This window comes from Dendropsophus ebraccatus, chromosome 1 (genome assembly GCF_027789765.1).
Source record: "Dendropsophus ebraccatus isolate aDenEbr1 chromosome 1, aDenEbr1.pat, whole genome shotgun sequence".
In the NCBI taxonomy this organism is placed as follows: domain Eukaryota; kingdom Metazoa; phylum Chordata; class Amphibia; order Anura; family Hylidae; genus Dendropsophus; species Dendropsophus ebraccatus.
The window spans coordinates 98,688,110-98,713,042 of NC_091454.1; the positions used below are offsets into that span (position 1 = coordinate 98,688,110).

The following is a 24,933-nucleotide window of genomic DNA, read 5'->3' on the forward strand; positions in this document are numbered from 1 at the left end:
ACATATGTTGTGGCCCACGAGAGATTTTTCTGGTCCTCTGGTGGGCCAGTCCGACACTATATTTGTTGGACACTGCTGATGAAATTAGAGTAACGCTAGGTTCACACTGCGTTTTTGCAATCAGTTTTTTTCATCCGTTTTTTGCAAAAAACTGATGCATTTGTGTGCATCCGTTTTGATCCATTTTTCCATTGACTTCCATTATAAAAAAAAGTATCAAAACGGTGTCAACACTACTTTTGTGCCCGTCAAAAAAACGTTTTTTTTGCAAACGAACCTAGCCTGACTTTTAGCTGTAAAAAATTTTGTAATGCATACTAAACATCAAACCACATAAAGATGTCTTGTCTTATTAAAGTGATTTTGTACCCACAATCTGCCCTCTTCAAACCACTTGTACCTTCGGATAGCTGCTTTTAATCCAAGATCTGTTCTGGGGTCCGTTCTGCAAGTGAAGCAGTTATTGTGCTAAAAACAACTTGCAACTCTGTGTCAAATTGGCATGGCCTGGAGTGTCTATGCCCTAGGCTTGCACCGCTTCTCTGTCCCTCCTCCCCGCCCTCTTCACCGTAAGGAATGCCCTAGGCAGGATCTCTCCTATTCATCACCTGTGTGAACACTGCACGAGTGTTGGATCGTTAAGGCACCTGTGCAGTGTTCAGACAGGAGAAATGCTGTCCAGGGGCATTTCTAATGATGAAGAGGGCAAGGAGGAGGGACGGAGAGGGGCATAGGGCATAGACACTCTAGGCCACGCCAATTTGACACAGGGCTGCAAGTTTAAAATTTGATTTTTAGGACAATAACTGCATCACCTACCGAACGGACCGCAGCACTGATTTTGGATTAAAAGCAGCTATCTAAAGGTACAAGCGGTTTGGGGGGTCAGATTGTGGGTACAGAGTCGCTTTAAATATTTTGGTAATTAAAGGAGAAGCCTGATTATTATATTTTTTGCCATAGTTCTTCCCCACATTAGCACACAGGGCATTATTACTGTATGGGGCACAGGGGGCATTACTACTATATGGAGCACAGAGGGCATTATTACTGTATGGAGGCACAGAAGCCACTAATGCTGCATGAGGGCACAGATGGTGCCAATACTGTATAAGGGACATTATTACTGTAAAGGAGCACAGGGGGCATCATTAGTGAGGAAGTGTATTGTTGTGGCATTATTAATGAGTGGGGGGCACTGTTGGGGCATTATTAGTAAGTAGACATTATTAAGGTGTGGTACACTAATGGGGCACCATATGCAGAGATGATTCACAGTTAGAAGAAGTCATCATAGCATCTGACTCTAATGAAGAAGAAAAGACAAATTAACAGTGCCAATAAGATGTCATGTCACTGGACATAACTGCACTGTAATCACTTATATTGGCTGCAGAGCTAATGCAATACTAGTATCTATCACAGTACAGCCACTGTATGTGGGTAATATTAGTCCTCTCTTGAACGAAGAGGAAGCACAGTGTGCTGCACAAAAAATCTGTTGCCTGATGTCCTGAGACCTTGTAATGAAAATAAAAATATGCCCTTCTATTGTCCAATTGGTGAGAGTTGCAAGTTTCTTTGTATTTAAATTACTCTGGACTTGAATGCATTTGCTGCTTAGACTGCAGAGCACCATCAGAACTTTGGGTTAGTAAGCTCACAGTGTACCATGGTCTGCACAGCTGCAGGTAGTGCAGATTTCTCTGTTTCTCTGTTTTATTGGTATTGGTTATATTTGTGGTAGATACTGTACATGTGGTGATGGATTGGAGGCATTATTTAGTGTTGGTAGAAATTGTAGGTCTGTATTATGCAGACATTATGCTGTTGTATATAGAAATTTGGATACAGTAATACACCCAGGGATAAAGTAATATCCAGGGAGAAAATATTACTGAGGGGTACTTGCTACTGTCCTCAATATGTATTTTTTGGGGGGGAAGGGGGGACAGAACATGCCTTGGAGTTCGTGCCCAAGAGCTTTACAGATGCTAGCAATGCCCCAACGTCCTTCAACATGTATACATTACAATAATTTTTGGGGCCTGCAAAACCTATTAGATAAGGAATTCTAGGAGGCCTTCCCTTGTCTGTTGGAGTTATCAGCTGACAGAAAAAATAGCTAGATGAGAGCTAATGTGGATGACAATGCTAAACATGAGAAGGCTACTTCCTGTGCCAGAAACTAGAGGACAAAGCAGTGCAGAGCACAAACAGCTGTAAACTGTTCATGCACAATGATTTGTTTGAAGGTGTGCTCAGCAAATGCACATATGTATTGTATGCCTATTTTCCACATTCCATCTTAGCTATATTTAGGAGAAAAGTCAAATTACAGAATTAAAGGAGGTGCAAATACAGAAAAAGGCTGCACTCAAAATAAACATGTTAGCTACAAGCCTGCAGATTTTGGTTCACACTTTCATTTTCCCAGGGTGTTTGTCTTTTCTACTAATTCAAACTGAAGGAATAACAACCAACACAGAGCGTTTTAGCATCAGCCTGAATCCAGGGGATTTTTTAAACGTATTTCTACACACTATGAGGTGACTTTTCATGTCTTATGTGCCACTTGTTATTGTAAAGCAATCTATGCATCAAGGAAAAGCTCTATTCTCAATCAATATCATCAGAACATCTAATAAACCAGTTAAAATAATGTCCCATGGTTAATATACTTACAGAAAAAGACATTTCCTAAAAGCTATTGTGTCATACTGCAGCATACAATATTACATTGTTAGCACACAATTATATTACTATGTCTACTGCACTGATCAAGCTGAAACAATGGCAGCAGAGAAGTAACTCACTGTGGAAAGAAAGGTAATTCATTGCCATCTAGTGGTTTAAAATAAACCACATCAAGAAATTTAGAATTTTGTTTAAACTACATTTTCACCGTATCATAAAGTTGAATATCCCTAAAAATGTATCGCTGTAAATATATCAATTACATACAGTACTGTTTATGAAATAAAGTTAAAAATTAAGCTGTTATAAGGATCGGAATAGATAAATTTTATAAGTTTTTTTTTTTGTTTTAAATTTTTAAAAAATAGTAAAATAAAATAAAAAGTAGAGATTATGGCGCACAAAATAAAGCCTCAAAATTACCCCAGAGACCAAAAAAATTTAACTGTTATAAGGATTGGAATACTTTTTTTTTTAAGTTTTACATTTTTTAAAATAAAAGCCATATAAATTAAGAATTGCTGTAATCATACTGTCTTGAGGAACATAAATAACGCATCAATTCTACAACACATCGAACAGCATAAAAACAAAAACCCCTTAAAACAGTTTTTATTTTTTTTTCAATATCACAATTTTTTTTTTTTCTAAATCAGCTTTTTTCAAGCAGTGCTGATGCAGATGAAACGTTGTGTACCTGGTGTGATTTTAAAACTTGAATTTCATTTGGACGTGCTGTTTCATCTACTTGTTTGGATCTTCTGTCAACTTGGGTCCGGTTTGGTGAGACGTGCACCCACCATTAATCTTTGTGTCTAGTGCTGCTGTTAGGGATTAATCTAAGGGATTGTTTGGTATATTTACTGTTCCTTTGAAGCATTTTAAAATAAGCTAAATTTGGCTACTTACCTCATGTTTCCAGCTATCAGAAGAAAGATGTTGTAGATATGGGAAAAGATGAATAGAAAAAGTATGGTGCTGAAAAACATAGTCATCCATGAGCCATGATCATCTCTAAACACTTTCAGACGAAGTAAGTGACCTGCATTAAAAAAAAAAAAAACTATCAGTACCCAGTCTGACAAAGGCACACCATTTGTATATCCATCTGTATAAAAAACAATGTACACCAACAAGCCCTTTTCAGACAAGAATATCCGAAAAGAAGCTCCATGCACCTAATTTGACTTTCTATAATGATTACAGATATAGGCTATGTTCACACAACGTTTTTTTCAGCTCCGTTTAAAATGACGTCCGTTATTTTGAGTCTAAAATAACGGACGTTTTTCGAAGCCTGGCATCCCCTTTTGTGCAATGACAGGTGTTTGCACATTATCTTAGTTTAGGGTTACTAATTGCCCTTTGGTTGTGGCTTAATTGAAAAATCCATTGAATTTATTAGTAAAAACGGAGAAAGAACGGTGACAATAGAAGAACTGTGTGTGAACAACTAATACAAAACGTCCGCTATTTGCAAAAAACATATGAAAATAATGTTCATGTTCATTATTTTGACGTCCGCGGCAAAAACGTCCGTTTTTCAATGCATTGTGTGCATTGGACGTCCGTCTTCCCATTGACTTCAATGCAATTGCACTGAAGTCAGTTAAATTGCTGCAAAAACTGACGTTTTTCTAAATAGCGAAATCGGATGTTTTTTCTCCATTTTTGACGTTGTGTGAACATAGCCATAAAATGAAATGTGATTTGAATTCAGTGCAATGTGATAATAGCAAGTCATGTGAAAATGTTCTACTTATGGAAAATAATAGTAATCGATAGAAATTGAATAGATGAACAGACATTTTGGGGGAGTTTAATACAAGGGTGTAAATATACACCTGGTGTACACTGCCCACAGCAACCAATCACAGCTCCTCCTATATTTTACCAGAGCTAAAATCTGAGCTGTGATTGGTTGCTGTGGGCAGTTTACACCAGGTGTATATTTACACCCTTTCATAAATCTCCCCCAAAGTTTCTTTGTAGTCCAAACTGCATCTATTGTATTACTACATAATTTAAACATATTTCCGCCTTCACAAAGCAAATGTAATGCAAGGCATACAACTCAAGCAGCAGAAAGCCAATTTATTTCTCTAACCTTAAGCTTATTACTGCTCATTGTAAGATTAATTGAGATATTCCTGTCACCTTACCTGACCTGGCCATTAAGCTTCTATGTTTACACAATTAAAATATAAGCTAACCAGATAATATAAACAATGTGCATTGTACACTAATAAATAACTCAAGACAAACAAAAAAAATTAAATAACAAAGAATAAATAAATCAATAATAACAAACTAAATAAAACCAATATAAGGCTATGTTCCCACAACATACTTTTTATGAAAAGAACGGCTGTTGTTTTCAATTTACACAACGGATGTTCTTCTTTCCTAATGCAATGATTTGCCTTGTCAATTCAATGCAAACAATGGCCATTGTTTAACACAATGTATTGCACAATGCCCACTGTTTGCTACGGCAGTTGAAACAACGATCATGTAAATTATTTATGCCAATTGTCCACAGACTTCAATGCAATTTTATTTAAACGGCCGTTGTTTTGAGTGCCAAATAACAGGTGTTGTTTATACAATTTATACATTTGGATGTCTTCCTTGGGCGTACCCTGTTTTTTATTTTATTTTTTTCACTATTTGTCTTCCACGGGCCCCGTATCTGGGAGCATCCAGTTTGTGGTACAATCAGCTTTAGCAGCCTTCCTGCATCCTATCCACTGGAAACCTCCTGCCACTCCACGGACCACCATAATACTGGTACCCCCACGGACAGTGAGGGGTTATACGCATAAAGCTCAAGGGGCAAAAAGGTGAGCAGCCTATTATTGTTCAATAATCGTCCCTTGTTTGATAGTATTACACGAGGCGCCGGGCCCTCTTGTTTCTTCTCTTTTTACTTGTTTATACAATGAGTTACTTTAGCCAAATAATTGTTAAAAAAAAAAAAAAGCTAAAATTAGGAAGGCATTGTTCACAGGGGTATATGTAGAAATCCCTTTGCATTCAAAAAGATAGTTAACTACAATTTCAAATACAATTAAAGAAAACATAGGCTGACAAATTCTATATCCATATCCAAATCCATATGCTGGTATACGTTTTGTCTACAGAACTCTAAAGCATTGTCTTGGCATATACATGCTTGTGCTCACAGAAATTACTTCAATTAAACAAACTGACTGCTTACAGCCCTATACAGAGGACAGGAAGAGGAATAAAAAAATACAGGACCTAAGGTTTCGGTCATGTAAGTTGCATAACCAAGAAATATGTAGACAGCTCTGAGCACTTAGCACTTTTCTAGTCCCTCAAAACTGCACACAGATTCCCTTAAATGGAGCAAGACCAGTTGGCATATAAGGCATATTTCCCAAGAAATTAATTTCACCTATTTTCTATTTTTGTTTTTCTCCTCCTGGGGTTAAAACACTTATTGGAGGGTTTCTTTTTTTCACTATGTATGACACCTGACACCAAGCAGGGGAGAAAGTTGGAGATGATGTGCACTTTGCATCCAGCTTTCCAGGTCCCCCAGGTAAAACATTATCTGCCTCAAGCATTCAGATCCTACATACATGCAGGACCTTCCATAAAGAGGTTGTCCAGGAAAAATTGGCTTTAGGCACGCGACCTGCAGCTCTATTCATTCCCATCGAGTGACAGAAAGAGCAGAACAAGCGGGAAGAACACTGTACTCGGCTCTTTCCGTCAACTCCATAGGAATGAAGAGAGCCCCTGGTTGCATCGGGAGAGAGAAGGAGGGAGGGGGTCCATGTAACTGCTTATCTGCAGAGAGGAAGGAGATAAGAGCATGCATTTACTCACTGGCTGTACTGGGCACCGGGAGAGAGGCGGAGGAGGGGGTGATTCATTCACTGAATCTGTCAGGTGGCTTACATCTTGCTCAGCCAATTGAAGCTGAACAAGCTGTGTCATCTGACAAGGGAGGTTAGCCTAACAGGACTTGGACCCGCCTCCCTCTTGACGATGTCATTGTCACAAAATGGCTGCCACAGAGCAGCCTGGGGTCAACAGTCATTAGGTAATAATGAGTTCACTTTACTTCCTGGGGGGGGGGAGATGGAGAATAGGGCAGATAGGTGATTGATGCATACAAATTTATTTAATTACTGGGAAAAGTATTTCACTGGAGTTGTCCTTTAAGCATGTCCCATCATTATTGGGACATGGAGGGCAGGCAGGATCAGCAGTAGCCAACATGGAGGCCAGGCAGGATCAGCAGTAGCCAACATGGAGGCCAGGCAGGATCAGCAGTAGCCAACATGGAGGCCAGGCAAGATCAGCAGTAGCCAACATGGAGGACAGGCAGAAGCAGCAGTAGCCAACATGGAGGCCAGGCAGGAGCAAAAGTAGCCAACAAGGAGGCCAGGCAGGAGCAACAGTAGTCAACATGGAGGGCAGGCAGGATCAGCAGTAGCCAACATGAAGGGCAGGCAGGATCAGCAGTAGCCAGCAAGGAGGCAAGGGCAGGCACACCAGTAGTCAACCTAGATGCCAGTTAAGGCCCAGCAGTAGCCAACATTGAGGCAAGGGCAGGCACAGCAGTAGTCAACCTAGATGCCAGTCAAGGCCCAGCAGTAGCCAACATTGAAGCAAGGGCAGGCACAGAAGTAGTCAACCTAGATGCCAGTCAAGGCCCAACAGTAGCCAACATGGAGCCAAGTGCAGGAGCAACAGTAGCCAATATGGAGGCCAGGCAGGAGCAGCAGTAGCCAACAAGGAGGGCAGTACAGGAGCAGCAGTAGCCAACATGGAGGCCAGGAAGGAGCAACAGTAGCCAACATGGAGGCCAGGCAGGAGCAACAGTAGCCAACAGGGAGGCCAGGGCAGGATCAGCAGTAGCCAACATGGAGGCCAGGCATAGTCAGCAGTAGCCAACATGGAGGACAGGCAGGAGCAGCAGTAGCCAACATGGAAGCCAGGCAGGAGCAACAGTAGCCAACATGTAGGACAGGGCAGGAGCAACAGTAGTCAACATGAAGGGCAGGCAGGATCAGCAGTATTTAACATGGAGGCCAGGCAGGATCAGCAGTAGCCAACAGGGAGGCCAGGGCAGGAGCCAACATGTAGGCCAGGGCAGGAGCAGAAGTAGTCAACATGGAGGCCAGGGCAGGAGTAGCAGTTGTAATGGGGTGACATGAGCAGCAGAAGCAGAATAATGAGGTCCATGGACAGGCAAGAGGTAGCAGGACGGCAGCAGCAGCAGCAGGAATGGTGGAATGACCAGTACGGTCTAGTTCACCTATAGGCCATAATAGAAGCAGAAAAGGTCCTACATCTTGTTGGCAACACGACCAAATCCTACTCTGTGGTATCAGGAGCAGGTGTCACAAAGTCCTTATCTATCCATGTGGCGTTCATTTTGATGAAAGTCAGACGCTCCACACTATCACAGGACAATCTGGTTCTCCTGGGACTGACAATATGACCTGCTGCGCTGAAACTCGCTCAAATGACACACTGCTGGCCAGACAGGAGAGTATGTCCAAAGCAAATGCAGCGAGTTGTGGCCAGACATCTAATTTTCCCACCCAGTAGTCCAGGGGTTCGGGGACGTTAGGTGGCAACGTAGAGTCCAAAAACACCTGGACTTGCTGTTTGAAGTGTACCGCCATGTCCTGCTGCTGTGCGGGTGCCCCTGTTACCCCGGCCTGTGGCTGCATGAAAGCGTGCATCATGGACATCAGGCTCAGACTGGTGCCGCTGCTCATGCCACCCAATCTGCTAGAGGAGGATGTGGAGGAGGCAGTGATGCTGGTGTGGCCCTGGTGGGAATGGCGTGAATGGGAGCGTCATGTTCCAAAGGCTGCCACTAACTGTGCACCCAGCTCCTCTCTATAATCATTTTTTCCTCCCATTGGGTAGGGTGAATGAATTCACACAGCTTGTTGCGATACCGTGGGTCCAGTAGTTTGGCCAGCCAGAACTCGTCCCGTTGACGAATCCTTTGCAAGCTTGGGTCGGCCCGAAAGCATATCAACATGCGCTTAGCCATTTCCACCAATGAGTGGGAAGGAGTCGCCGTGTCCGCCTGCATCAAGAGGAAATCAGTCAAAGCCTTCCTCTGCTCATAGAGCCGGTCCAGCATGTGGAGGGTGGAGTTCCACCGCGTGGCAACATCGCAAATGAGACGATGGTTGGGAAGACCATTCCTCCACTGCAGGTCGAGGAGGATGTGGTGAGAGCGACTTGAATGGCTGAAATGGTTACACAGCTTTCGAGCCAGTGACAGCACAGTCTGTAAATGGGATGAAGACTTTAAAAAGTGTGTAACTATTAGGTTTAAAACATGTGCAATACACTGGGCGTGCCTCATACCTCCTCGACGCAGCGCGGAGAGAATGTTGCTCCCATTGTCACTCACCACCGTCCCAACTTTAAGATGGCGTGGAGTCAGCCACGAGAGGATTTCCGTCTCGAGCAGGCGGTGCAGCTCTTCCCCTGTGTTTCTCCTTTCACCCAGGTAGGCTAGATGCACCACAGCGTGACACCTCCGTGCTACATCCAAGTGGTACAAGGGAGGAACACTGGCGGTTGAGAAGGTTTTGGACCTACTGGAGGAGTTGGAGGAGGACCGCGACACAGGAACCCTGCTCTGACAACGGGGTGGTGTCATCGCCCTTCCCTGGCCAAGTTGCTGGGGGTCCGCCGGCCATATTACATTTACCCACTGAGCAGTAATGGACATATACTGCCCTTGCCCGTAATTACAGCTCCAGATGTCTGTGGTTAAATGTAAATGTCTGCTCACTGAATGGCTCAGCGAGTCAGCAACCTTTTCGCGAACATAGCTATAGATGGCCGGGATAGCTGTGTTGGAAAAGTAGTGTCGACTCGGCACCTTCCACTATGGCTCTGCACACGACATCAGTTTACGGAAAGGTGCAGAGTCGACAACTTTAAACGGCAGAGCCTGGAGCACCAGCAACTTGGCCAGGTGGGCATTCAGCTTGACTGCTGCGGGATTGCTGGGTGCATATGTCTGCCTCCGGTATAGGGACTCCATAATGACAGGCTGCCTACTGCTAGCAACACAGGGGCCACCAGCCGAAGAAGGAAGTGAAGACACACTACCTTCCACAGAGGAGGTCTGACTCTGTGAAAGGCCCCCCTGACTACTGCTGCTTCCTGCTGCTGTTGACCGCGGCTCTGCCTGGGCTTGCTGTGACCCTCTATCACCCCGTTTCTCCCAGGCGGAAAGGTGGTGGCGCTTCATATGGGCAGCCATGGCGCTGGTGCCAGGATGGCAACTCTTGCCTCTTTTAAAACGCCTGTCACACAGGCGACAGAGGACCACATAGGTATCCTCCGGGCACTTTTTAAAAAACTGCCACACAGGCGAAAAGTACAGTCTAGTACCGACAGGCTGCAAGGATGGGCAGGCGCTGCCGATACTAGGACCTGCAGTGGAGGAGGTTTCCCCAGTGGTCATCTGCTTGTCCTGGCTACGCTTCCGACTTGTTAGTTGACTACTGCTGCCTGTCTGCTTTTTAGCTGTGGCGGGCCTGCTGGTGGACGGATTCCCGGTTGACGAATCCGTCGAATAAGCCAAATCCTGCCGTGGATCCCATGTAACATCCGATGTAGCATCATCCTGTTCCAGAATGATGCTATCATCCTCATCAGGATCATGCCCAGCCCTCTCTCATCTACTGCCTACTGCTCTCCTGCCAGGCCTAACATGGGCCTGCTCTGATATCGCCTCCGACACAGCTATTCCCTGCACTTGAATGTCCCCTGTCTCTTCGTCCATATGCTCATCGTCATCAAAGAGCAGTTGGCTGCTCATAGACGCCAACAGTTCCCTTGCAGGACTTGTAATATATAGGACAACTGTAGAAATTGTCTATATACAGTATATAGCAGTTTTTTAAGATATAATGCTATACACCTGAACCAGTTATTTTAGTCTCTCAGGATAAGACGGATGTGATATACACACTTTCAATCAGAAGGGTCCATGTATAGAAATTGGGTATATAGCACTTTTTTTAAGATACAATACTATACACCTGAAACAGGTATTTTAGTCTCTTAGTCAGGGCCGGCCTTAGGGGTGTGCGACCTGTGCGCTTGCACAGGGCGCATCACTCCTAGCCCGCTGGGGGGCGCTCTGGCAGACAGTTGCACACCTAACTGTCTGGCAGACAGACGTTCTGTCTGTCTGCCAAAGCGCCCCCCTAGCTGGTCGCCTGCCCTCCCTGCATAGTGCTTGGTTTGGGGCGCTCCTGAAGCCAGACTAGGGACTGGCATATTAATGTTCCGGGTACGTCCCGGTAAGCTCCGCCCCTTGACGGCAAGCCCCGCCCCCTGCGCCCACCGCGGGTGGGATACTCACTCACTCATTGCCACAATGCAGCCTGCTCAACTTTGTGCCGGACTGTGTGTGTAAGCTGACCATTTTAGCACAGGCCGTGCTTCCCCATCAGTGTGATGACCTGTAACCTCTGCCAAGCCCTGTGCCTCATCCATGCTCCTCAGCAATTCCTGCAGCGTCTCGCATCTTGTGCCCCTGCTGTAAGCCTGATGCTTCTTCTTCTATCATCTTCTATCTATCTATCTATCTATCTATCTTCTATCTATCTATCTATCTATCTATCTATCATTTATCTATCTATCTATCTATCTATCTATCTCCTATCTATCTATCTATCTATCTCCTATCTATCTATCTATCTATCTATCTATCTATCTATCTATCTATCTATCTTCTATCTATCTATCTATCTCCTATCTATCTATCTTCTATCTATCTATCTCCTATCTATCTATCTATCTATCTATCTATCTATCTATCTATCTATCTATCTATCTATCTATCTCCTATCTATCTATCTATCTATCTATCTCCTATCTATCTAGCTATCTATATATCTATCTCCTATCTATCTATCTATCCCCTATCTATCTATCTTCTATCTATCTCCTATCTATCTATCTATCTATCTATCTATCTATCTATCTATCTCCTATCTATCTATCTATCTATCTATCTATCTATCTCCTATCTATCTATCATTTATCTATCTATCTATCATTTATCTATCTATCTATCTATCTCCTATCTATCTATCTATCTATCTATCTTCTATCTATCTATCTATCTATCTATCTATCTATCTATCATTTATCTATCTATCTATCTATCTCCTATCTATCTATCTTATATCTATCTATCTCCTATCTATCTATCTATCTTCTATCTATCTATCTATCTATCTCCTATCTATCTATCTATCTATCTCCTATCTATCTATCTATCTATCTATCTATCTATCTCCTATCTATCTAGCTATCTATATATCTATCTCCTATCTATCTATCTATCCCCTATCTATCTATCTTCTATCTATCTCCTATCTATCTATCTATCTATCTATCTATCTATCTATCTCCTATCTATCTATCTATCTATCTATCTATCTATCTATCTATCTATCTCCTATCTATCTATCATTTATCTATCTATCTATCATTTATCTATCTATCTATCTATCTCCTATCTATCTATCTATCTATCTATCTATCTCCTATCTATCTATCTATCTATCTATCTATCTATCTTCTATCTATCTATCTATCTATCTATCTATCTATCTATCTATCATTTATCTATCTATCTATCTATCTCCTATCTATCTATCTTATATCTATCTATCTCCTATCTATCTATCTATCTTCTATCTATCTATCTATCTCCTATCTATCTATCTATCTATCTATCTATCTATCTCCTATCTATCTATCTATCTATCTATCTATCTATCTATCTATCATCTATCTATCTCCTATCTATCTATCTATCTATCTATCTATCTATCTATCTATCTATCTCCTATCTCCTATCTGTCTATCTCCTATCTATCTATCTATCTATCTATCTATCTCCTATCTATCTATCTATCTATCTATCTATCTATCTATCTATCTATCTCCTATCTATCTATCTATCTATCTCTCTATCTATCTCCTATCTATCTGTGTATATTCTATCTTCTTTCTCTCTCTCTCTCTCTCTCTCTCTCTCTCTCTCTCTATCTGTAGAGTCTGTATACACTGTGGCAATATACTTCATGTACACTGTTCTGACCCTGCTGCTGTGTAAACATGCACTGTCACAGTATATATACAGACATCTCTTCTCTCCTTGCCTAACAGTATAACAGCTAAACAGTGCATAACTACTATCCCCAGCATACCCCAACAGCTAAACAGTGCATAACTACTGCCCCAGCATACCCCAACAGCTAAAACAGTGCATAACTACTGCCCCAGCATACCCCAACAGCTAAAACAGTGTATAACTACTATCCCCAGCATACCCCAACAGCTAAAACAGTGCATAACTACTATCCCCAGCATACCCCAACAGCTAAAACAGTGCATAACTACTGCCCCAGCATACCCCAACAGCTAAAACAGTGCATAACTACTGCCCCAGCATACCCCAACAGCTAAACAGTGCATAACTACTATCCCCAGCATACCCCAACAGCTAAACAGTGCATAACTACTATCCCCAGCATACCCCAACAGCTAAACAGTGCATAACTACTGCCCCAGCATACCCCAACAGCTAAACAGTGCATAACTACTGCCCCAGCACACCCCAACAGCTAAAACAGTGCATAACTACTATCCCCAGCATACCCCAACAGCTAAACAGTGCATAACTACTATCCCCAGCATACCCTCATAGCTTAAACCGTGCATAACTACTACCCCATGCATACCCAAACAGCTGAAACAGTGCATAACTACTACTCCCAACATACCCCAACAGCCAAAACAGTGCATAACTATTACCCCCAGCATACCCTGATATCCTGAAGTCCAAATTTACAGATTTTTAGTGAAATCACATCCCAGAAAAAAAATTCAAAAAGTGATAAAAAGGTCACATATATAACAGTCAGCGGGGGGCAGTGGGGGTTGTCTGGGGGGGGGGTGGGAGGGTGTAATATTTAGTTTATGTCACTATTAGGGGGTATCAGCAGAGGCTGCCCTAAGGCCGGCCCTGCTCTCAGTATAAGACGGATGTGATATACACACTTTCAATCAGAAGGGTCCAAGTATGGAAATAGGGTGTGTGTATATATATATATATATATATATATATATATATATATATATATATATATATATATATTATATATATAGCACTTTTTTTAAGGTACAATACTATACACCTGAACCAGGTATTTTAGTCTCTCAGTAGAAGACGGATGTGATATACACACTTTCAATCAGAAGGGTCCAAATATAGAAATTGGGTATATAGCACTTTTTTTAAAGATACAATGCTATACAACTGAAACAGGTATTTTTGTCTCTCAGGACAGATGTGATATACACACTATCAGAAGTATAGGACTTGTATATCTGTACTGCGCTTTTTGGTTCCGTGCACCCTTTTCTGTCCTATGCCTAATCTATCTATTTTTCGCCCTCTCTATATTTCTTTCTCAATCACTAGATGTTTCTCCTCTCTGCTTTCCTAATCTTTCCTTTCCTTTCCCACAATATCTTTTCAGTAGTCTGTAGTACACAACAGCAGCTTGCTTCCTCTCTCTCTCTCTACCGCTACACACTGCGTGGGGCGGTCATGTGACCGCTCTTCTTAAAGTAAAACCGATGTCACACAGGGGGTGGGCTAGTTCAAGATCCCTGCTGATTGGATGTGTTCCGGGCATCATGGGAAAGCGCTTTTCCCGCCCAGAACACTTCCTGCTTTCTAGAATGGCGGCTGCCATTTTAAAAAACAAGAAAAAAAAAATCAGAGCGGATTTCCAAAAATCTGAATACGATCCCGGAACCGGATCCCATACCGGGCGAACCAGTTCACTCATCTCTACTAGTTACCAGACCCAGTGCCCACTGTCACCTCTGATACCATTACGAAATTCTGTTAATGATTTGTTTCAAGGGTACGAGATTCATAAAAATCCAAGTATTAGGGTTCAGACTTCTACAAATGAAAAATCTATTTCATTCAGCTAAATAGAGATATTTTAAACATTTCTACTTGAAGATATTTCTACCACATGAATTTTACTAGCAAATGGACAAAGTCATTATAAAATAATATATTAAAAATACACGGAAAAGCTAATAGATAAAATGTACCAAATGATTGTGAGTAATCTAATCTTCTATGAAACACAGCTTAGAGATTTGTAATCAGTGAGGTGATTTCCTAATCACAAATACAGTATTCACAGTGAGTAAATACATACTAGCATTATGAACTGGAAAGTCAACATATGCTGAGAGGCACTGTGTCTTCTATGAAGCCGCCATGAGAAACAGATCATACTGAAGCCGGCTTTAATTCCAAACAGGCGAAAGTCAAGATCACAAGAGGGTACTATAATAAACTGCGACCAGCACCTGTATTTAGAAAAGTTATCTGGACAAAGATACAGTATATGACTCGCAGCAAAATGACTGATAAACAGCTACTTTCACAAATCCAGCACTGTGGTCAGACATATTGGGGCAGGAACGATTCACAGTTCTCAAATAATGGTATGTAATACTAGATTTCCTACATTGTATATATCATAAGATCATATTTAATGTATACATGGCATAGATAGTATTGTCTAGACACTGCTCTGTTTGAGGATATAAAGACTACATGTCATATTTTAAAGACATTTGACTGTTTTGATCAGATGGAAATCACACTTCACTACATCCTTGATTTGGGTGGCACCAAATTATATTAATTCTAAATTATATAACTATACATAGGTATATATATTGTAGAGGTAGGGGGATTTAGTTAGTAAGTACAAACAGAATTTGGTATCACAGATCCGAAACATATTTCTTCCAAGTAAAAAAAGAGAAGAACACCAATACTGCCACATGGATCAGTTCAAGCTTGAGAGACGCAGCTTTATACATCTATCACCACTAGATACCTACAATCATTTTGTAACTTTATTTTATGGTAAAATGATTATAATATAATTTCATCAAGTTCAGTTTGTGGCAGAATAAAAAAAATCAGAAGAGTTCACTTTAAATGGTGATATCCTATCCTGAGAACACCTTAACAGGGTGGTTAAACATGGAGTTTGTCCATGTATTATATAGATAGCCATGTATTTATATTGCATCACTGGGAAAACACCATCCCACAATAAATTACCTTGTGTTTGTGGTAGCTCTCAAATTAAAGACAAGGGGGGAGATTTATCAAACTGGTGTAAAGTGATTCCACCTTTCATTTTCCAAAGAATCTGTGAGGAAAGAAAGGTGGAATCTGATTGGTTGCTAGAGCCAATTCTACTTCACACCATTTTGATAACTCCCCCCAATTATCTATGATTAGACGGCCCATTCTGATCTGAAGCAGTCTATGGCTATGTTCACACAACAACTTTCTGCAGCCCTTATTTCATACTCAAAATAGTTGTTTTGAGTATGAAATAATGGCCATTGTTTTACATGGCCGCTTTTTAACATCTTTTGGGGTGGGGCAATTTTTGAAGTTCCATTTAATGTTGTGTAAATCACGGGGGGGGGGGGGGGAATCTACAAATTAATGACATGAACATTAATCTGACAGCCATTGCAAATAGCAGCCATTATTCTATACAGTGTGTAAACTGACAGCCGTTGCTTCCAAAATCATTGAAGACTGAAAACAATGGGCGTTATTTTAAATAAAAAAAAGAAGTTATTTTAATTAAAAAGACAGTGGGGGAGATTTATCAAAGGGTGTAAAATTTAAACTGGTGCAAACTGCCCACAACAACCAATCACAGCTCCTCTTTTCTTTCACCAGAGCTGCAAGCTGAGCTGTGATTGGTTGCTGTGGCCAGTTTGCACCAGTCTAAATTTTACACCCTTGTGAACATGGCCTAAAATGTTTTTGTAATGTTTAAAACTTGATAATTTTATATGTGATTTTTTTCATGAAGTACCTATTTACTAAGATGCAACTTACAAATCTGCTTACTCTTATACAACAGGTAGTCACCTCTGGAAGAGCAACAACATCACATGCGTGTCTTTTTTCTGCTCAGTTGACAAGCTTGAATGGTACTGCTATATTCTCATTGCCATATGCTTTGTGTGCCTTTTTGTTGGATTTCTGGGAAATATGATTGTTTTGATCAGTTATGCTCACCACAGAAAAGCATGGAAAAGTAGCACCATTTTCTTGTTCAATCTTGCCCTCTGTGACTTTACATGGATTATCATTGTTCCAATCTCCATCTACTTCAGCATTAATAAGGTGGTTATGTATTCTGCTCCTGCATTTTGCCAGTTTAGAAGAATTTTTTTCAACATCAACATATATGGCAGTATTTTTTTCTTAATGCTTATAAGTTTTGATCGATACCTTTATTCAGTGCATCCACTGACTGCACCAAGATGGTGGGACAAGAAGAAAGCCAAGGTCTGCACCACAGCAATATGGTTATTTATTTTTCTGGAATCAATCCCTGACATCTATTACATACTAAATACAAAGCATGCAGTAAAGGTAGTCGCGTGTTTGGATTACTTAGAACAACCAATGAACTTTGTGGTTCCCCTTACACTGACTAGATTTGTATTTGGTTTTCTCATTCCTGGCACAATCATATTTACATGTTATTTCTGTTCTCTACGGGCCTTAAGACATCTTAAAGGCATCTGCCGCAGTAGAAGAGCCAAGAAGCCTTTGTTGTTGGTTTCAGCGACTATGCTTGTGTTTGTCTTCTCATTTGTTCCCTATCATATTATGATGATGGTTATACTTTTCTACAGATTTAACTGGTCAATAGACTCTGGTAATATTAGTTTACTTTTTGTGTTCTATCAGATTTCTGAAATGGTCTGTAGTTTAAGCAGCTGTGCGGACCCAGTAATCTTTATTTTGGCAAACAACAAGCTTAAGCATATAAAACCTATAAAATGTTCTTGCATAAGATTATTCCTTTGTTGTCCTTCAAATAAGGTGGGGATTATAACTGAACAATAAACAGGTTCTAACAAAGCCATGCAGATCTCTTTAAAGTGTACAGTATATATTGTGTAAAACCCACATTTGCTAATTAAATGTATATATGACAGATATCCAAAACTGACATTACATTATTTCCTGAGGTGGACACACTTACAGATACTGCCTACTTAAACATTGCTGCAGGCAAACATATTCTTTTATAGTAGTGGCCTCTCGCAGCAAGACAATACACCCTACAACACTGCAAAATTACCAAAATTTTAATCCAATCTGCAAGAAATCCTGAATAAAACAAGTCCATTTTATCGCAATTTACAGTTAACATGATTTAAAAGATTTTTTGATTTAAAAGATTTTGGTGCCACATACAGTAGCACAGGGCACCTCTAGAGATCTTGTGGGATTTCAATTCTTTGACATAAAGTGCTTTTTTCCCTGCACTTACTACTGCATCAAGGCTTCATTTCCTGAGTAAAATGGTGATGTCACGACCCAACTCCCAGAGCTGTGCGGCTGTGGCTGTTGGAGAGGATGATGGCAGGGGGACACTGAGGGACACAGGGCACTGGAGGAACACTGAGCATCCCTCTGTTATTATCCTCTCCAGCAGCCACAGCCCGCACAGCTCTGGGAGTCGGGTCGTGATATCACCATGTTATCCAGGATGTGAAGCCTTGATACAGTAGTAAATGAAGGGAAAAAAAGCACTCTATGTGCATCTCCCGTAGTAAGTGTATATTGGTGATTTGTATAACTTTTGGGGGGCAATACAATACTTTAATGTATACTAATTATGGGGTGTAATTGCTATGGAGTGTCCAGCAGGGGGCGCACTATATATAGAATTCAATGAGTACTATTTACTTCTATATATAGTGTGGCCCTGCTGGACACTCTCAGGAATCTATGGCTGTATATGTAAATGTCTGTCTGCACACATATACACTGTACTACTCCCCCATCATCTGCTCATAGTATGAGCAGATGATGGGGAAGTTGTACCAGGGCTATCCCCATCACCGCTGCCGCCAATGCTGTAATTGAGGCCCCGGTCTCAGCGAGCAAGTAGGCCCCAGTCTCAAGCCTACTTCCTCCCTGAGACCAGGGCCTCAATTACAGCCCGTCGGAGCTGCGGCCAGCGGAGGTATGCATTGAGTGACAGCAGGGGCAGGCATCAGCAGCGGCGCAGGGGGTTAGGGCGGTTTCACTGCTGTAATTGAGGCCCCGGTCTAAGGGAGGAAGTAGGCCGCTGGGGGTAAAGTGATCCGGAGCTCTGGATTGCTGCTCCAGGATCAGGTGAACTACAGTGCAGGGGTGGCATCGGCAACGGAAGTGATAGGGATAGCCCTGGTACTACTTCCCTATCATCTGCTCATACTATGAGCAGATGATGGGGGAGTAGTACAGAGTATATGTGTGCAGACAGCCGTTTTACATATACAGCCATAGATTCCTTAAAGTGTCTAGCAGGGGCTCTCTATATATAGAAGTCAATGGTATTCATTGAACCCTATATATATATATAGCCCCCTGCTGGACACTCCATAGGAATTACACCCTGATTTGTGATTTGTCACGAATTTTGAGAGAATTTGAAGACTCCACGATCTACTAAATTAAGGTATATAGCCCTATATGTGCATTTCCCATAATTAGTGTACATTAAAGTATTGTATTGCCCCCCAAAAGATATACAAATCACCAATATGCACTTATTACGGGAATAGCTTATAAAGTGCTTTTTTCCCTTCATTTACTTTATCAAGGCTCCACTTCCTGGATAACATGGTGATGTCACGACCCGACTCCCAGAGCTGTGCGGGTTGTGGCTGCTGGAGAGGATGATGGCAGAGGGATGCTAAGTGTCCCTCCAGTGCCCTGTGTCCCTCAGTGTCCCTCTGCCATCATCCTCTCCAGCAGCCACAGCCCACACAGCTCTGGGAGTCGGATCATGACATCACCATTTTATCCAGGAAGTGAAGCCTTGATGCAGTAGTAAGTGCAGGGAAAAAAAGCACTTTATGTGCATTTCCCATGACTTCTCCTTTAAAGACTTAATCACTCTGGTCACTAAATGATTAAATTATGGTCAAAAGAGAGCTTACAAACCGTGAAAACTTTCTTTTAAAGACAACTTATTTTCTAGCTCTATATATAGAAGTCAATGGTATTCATAGAACTCTATATATAGTGCGCTCCCTGCTGGACACTCCAAAGGAATTACACCCTGATTCGTGACATCGTGAATTTTGAGAGAATTTCAACACTCGATGATCTACTAGATTAAGAGAAATAGCCCTATATGTGCATTTCCTATAATTAATGTACATTAGGAATTTGTCTAACTTTCCATAAGTAATAACATATTAAAAAATACTAAAGGAGTTGTCCTTTAAAGACTAGAGATTTTTAAACAATTTGGCACACTGTGAATCCTAACTTATTTATCAGGTTATCAAAATAATACTCCTATTTTTGTGATGTATGGGACTGTTTTTGAATCTCGTTATTGCAGGTGTACATTCCTGGCATATGGTTGTTAACAGATTGCTATTAATATTTTTATACTGATAATCTTAGATTATGCCACTGACTGAATGATACTCGGATACCAGATTTTTACTTCTCATTCCTTGCATACAGATTAAATTTTGTGAAGCAGAATCCCAATTACATACAAAGAACAGTTTTCTTAAATAAAAAGTCAGATAAATGATGTCAAGCTGACTCGGGACAGATGGCAGCTAAGCATCCAGTCCATAAATGGGTTGTGAAACACAAATGTTTTTGTATTTGCTTTCACAAAATGATTTTAATTATAATATTGTTTGATTAACAAGGAGAATAATGGGGTAAAGGATGTATTTGTTTGAGCAGCTTTATTGCCTCTTTTATTTCTCACACTTCCCTATTACTGATGGTGTACTATTATTAAATATCACAATAGTAATTTCTATTAATTGCAATGTCCAGTGTAATTTCCTAAAGGAGTACGGGTATAACCGGGAACATTTCTGAGCAAATGTGATAATATAATAGTTCAGGCAATTACGCATGTGGCGATACCAAACATGTCTATTTATTTAATTTTATTTATAAAATGGGAAAAAGTGGGGATTTACATTTTTATTAAAGGAGGGGATTTTTTATTAATGGAAAAAATTTATTTTATTTTTTACACAGTAATTTGAAGTCCCCTGTGGCACTTCTATATACATAGCACTGATCTCCCATTGAGATCAATGCTGTGTATATAATAGAGCACTGATCCATTAGATTGATGCTCTATAGGTATGGTCTGCTTCAGACCAGATCTATCAATTAGCGAGCTGGGATCAGTGACATTCCGAAGCTGAGGCCTGGCCGAGTAAGTTGAATGGATTGTTAGGGGGGGGGATGATCCATCCGCTAGACCACCACGGAGGGGGAGAAATAGCCATTTAAATGCAGCTGTCAGATTTGACAGCTGCATTTAAATGGCTCATTATCAGGCGTGGCTATTAATAGCAGCCCGGATCGCAGCAGTTCAGATCAGGGTCGCCGCGTGGCCCCCCTCTGAATTCCCCTACCCGACCCAGGACATACAGTTATGTCCTAGGTCATGAAGGGGTTAAAACTTTAGGAAACCTGTGGAAAAAAAAATCTGCCATATACCAGTATACTGTATTCTTTATTCATTATGAAAACCCACTTTTGAGGCAAAAAAGGGTATAATGGTAATTTGAGGTTTTGAAATGGAAATAGGGAGAAAATGAACCAGGTCTTAAAAGCATTTCTCTTTACTAGAGTCTTAAAGTATCACTGTCCTTTCAAAAAAAAAAAAAACATCAAAACATATCAAAAGTTTTGATCAGTCCGAGTGGCATTGTAATGACACAGCCGTGAATACTTTCCCAGTATGATATTGATACATCAGGCCGGGTAGGGAAAGAATCCACTCCAAGGCTTTCACGTCTGCTCTGTATATGTTTCATGGAAAGTGTGAATAAGCCATGAGTCTATAGAGCCCAATTTGTTCACTGACAAATAGGAGGGAGTGGACCACACTGCAGCATGGTCCTCTCCCCGCTCGGTCTTGTGATCTCTTTGACATGTCAAAAGTTTTTTTTAAATGACAGTGACACTTAAGGTAAGCATACCTCTTTCCCATCTACATACACAGGAACCTTTGGCATGGCCGAGCATTCTTGTATTCTCTTTAGAGAAGGGTAAGTCACAACCAGACTGCTCTGGCGGCAGCTTACTTTTCCAAGAACAAAGGGTTCGGGCAGTGAGTTTCTTTCCCACCCAACCCCTAGCTCCAATGATCTAATCCGTTAGTGGAATCTTGGGACGGCCCCATACACTTTATTTTGATGGCTGAACCTGCCACAAGCGGCAGGTTAAGCCAACATGAGTATAAAGTGTATAGGGACCTTTAGGCTATATTCACATGGTTGTATGAAAAGCAATGTGAGTGCTGAATATTCTGTATCAGAAACTAGATCCCATGAAAAAAAAATCAGAAATACAGTGAGTCAACAAAAAAGTAAATCTTCTGTTTTTAGGGAATGGGGGCATAGCAAGAAAGTAAAAATACTGTTGGAATCAGGGAAACCAAGTCTAGGCAATGATATAAAACACAGGTCTTCTTTAAAGGGGTTGTCTGAAAACAGAATATGGTTGATGTCTTCTGTGATTGTTGTGACATCATGCAACTATTGGACTTCACATGCAGATGATCTGGATATACATTCAAACTCTCATGTCCTAAAAGGTATACTTCCCGAATTTTAGAAGAGAGGAAGCGACCACTGGGGAGCAGAAGGCATTAGCCATATTCTGTTCCCTAGGCAAACATTTTTAAGGGAATCTGTTACTTGGTTAATGCTGCCTTAAATGAGGGCAACATAATGTAGTAACAGAAATGCTGAACAGAACAGTGTATTACTTACATCATTTTTCTTCTATGCAGAGGAATGGGCTTCGTGCTGCGCCACTCACTCTGGCTGCTGTTTTACAGCTGTCTGCTTATGCACTGTATAGATACACCATGTAGACTGTCAATCAGCAGCTGGTGAGCAGAGGGAACTGGTGCTCAGGACTATCGAGGACTACTAAGCACAAGCACATAATGCACAGGAGTAGTGAGTGGTGCTCACCAGTCTTCACTATTCAAAGGATGTCTCCAAATCAGCTGCAAAGAACGATGCAAGCGAGACATCATTCTGTCAAAAGTTTATACTACCATTACATAGGGAGCATAAATTCATTGAATGACTTTATAAGCTCAGTGCAGTTAAACTCTCTTAACCCCTTAACGACATCGGGCGTAAACTTACGCCCTCGCGCCCTGGTACTTGGCGCATCAGGGCGTAAATTTACGCCCGATGTTTCCCCGATCGCTGCGTGTTCGCACACAGCGATCGGGGAAGATGGCCTGCTATAAATCATAGCAGGCCATCATAGCTTCTCGGCACGGGGGGTGGTTAACACCCCCCGTGCTTACGATCGCCGCTATAGGCTGATCAATTCAGATCAGCCAATAGCGGCGATCGGAACCTTTCCGGGTCATCGGTAACCCGATGACCCGGAAAAAAATGGCGGTCGGTGCTGTCCGAGGACGGCACAGACCGCCATTACTGTAAAAAGGTAGCCGAGGGGTCCAGAGCAGGTATTTGTACATTACTCACTTGTTCCGGGCTCCTGATCGGCGTCTTCCGGGTTCGCGGCGTCCTTCGTCTTTCCGGCGCATCTTCGGATCTTTCCGGCGGTCCCCGTCGTCTTCTTTCGGCTATTTTCGGCTCCAGGCTCGTCATTTTCCGGATTTTGCGCTCTGCTGCCCTCTAGCGGCTGATATGTGTAATACACTTATCAGCAGCTACAGGGATGTTCAGAATGTAGAAAAAGTTGTTTTTTTTTTCCAAATTTTTTTTTTCTATTTTCCGCACCCTATCGCCGCTGAGTGTTGATCAGCATCGCACGAAAGTGCGCTGCTAATCAGCAACTCCTCCTTTTTGGCGTAGGGTGTTTTTTTTCTATATTCTACTGCCACGGTCTGCTGATAAGTGCCACGCATAAGTGAGGCATTTATCAGCAACTCCTTTGTTGGCGTAGGTTTTTTTTTTATACTTACTGTAAAAAAAAACACGTAAAAAACACTACATTACACCACACTACATTGAATAAAGTTTGACACTACACCACTACATACCCCATATACCAATCCCCGTATAAAGATGACCCCCAGGGTGTTTTCGGTGTCGGACGCATACGCTATTATTGCCTCCGACACCGAAACAGCCAGTGAGGATGAATGGGGGGATCCTTCTTTTCTCCATTCATCCTCATCGTCCTCATCATCCAGTGACGTGTCTGGGGGTAGCGTAGCGTACACTGCCCCCCAGACACGTCTTTTCCGCCAGTACCGTCCCAATACGAGATGACGGTATGGCGTGAAATTCTACAAACTCTGTGAGCGTACCTCAGGGTACACTTACAGATTTAGGGTACGTGCACACTGCGGAATGGCGAAGGATAACCCTTCGTGCATTCCGCAGCTGGCACCCGTCGGCGGACTGATGCGGGCGCATGTCTCTACCCGTGTCATAGACTCCATTCTATGCACGGGCGGATTCCGTCGTCTATCCAAATAATGAATTTGTTGGAAGAAGAGCGGAATCCGCCCGTGCATAGAATGGATTCTATGACACGTGTGGAGACGTGCGCCTGCATCAGTCAGCCGGCGGGTGCCAGCTGTGGAATGCACGAAGGGTTACCTGTCGCGATTCCGCAGTGTGCACGTACCCTCCGGCTCGGTTCACACGTTGTAAGAGTGCGGCTGTATTTGCGGCTGTAATTGTGCGGCGGTATTTTTGGTGGTTCGTGTGTATGCTTGGAAGTATAGGATATGCGGCTGCACAGTGCACACTATCTCTGAATCTACGGCCCTATCGTAAACGGACCCGTAAAAAATGAACAAGACCATTGTTTGCGGCTGAACATGCGGCCGAGGATTGACAGGCGGTCCGTACGGAGTACTTCAAAAATAGCCGGCAATGATGCCGAATGCCGATGCCTCTAATAGTTAATATATTAAATTAATCAAACACATTTTCTTTGTAATCAAGACCCTTTCGTTGATCAATAATTTATTTCTAACGAATCCATCATTTTGCAATTAAATATACTGTTAAAAAAATAGATATATAAATAAATGTATATTTATCTATATA

General features: G+C 41.8%; 1 protein-coding gene across 2 annotated transcripts in view; it reads right to left on the reverse strand.

Moving 5' to 3' along the window:
* Positions 1-24,933, reverse strand: part of TMEM117 (transmembrane protein 117) — a 195,296-nt gene that overhangs the window by 149,902 nt on the left and 20,461 nt on the right. For both annotated transcript variants that reach the window (XM_069955998.1, XM_069956002.1), the window contains exon 3: positions 3,607-3,739. In XM_069955998.1, the coding sequence (XP_069812099.1) occupies positions 3,607-3,739 (133 nt within the window). The remainder of the gene's footprint in view (positions 1-3,606; positions 3,740-24,933) is intronic.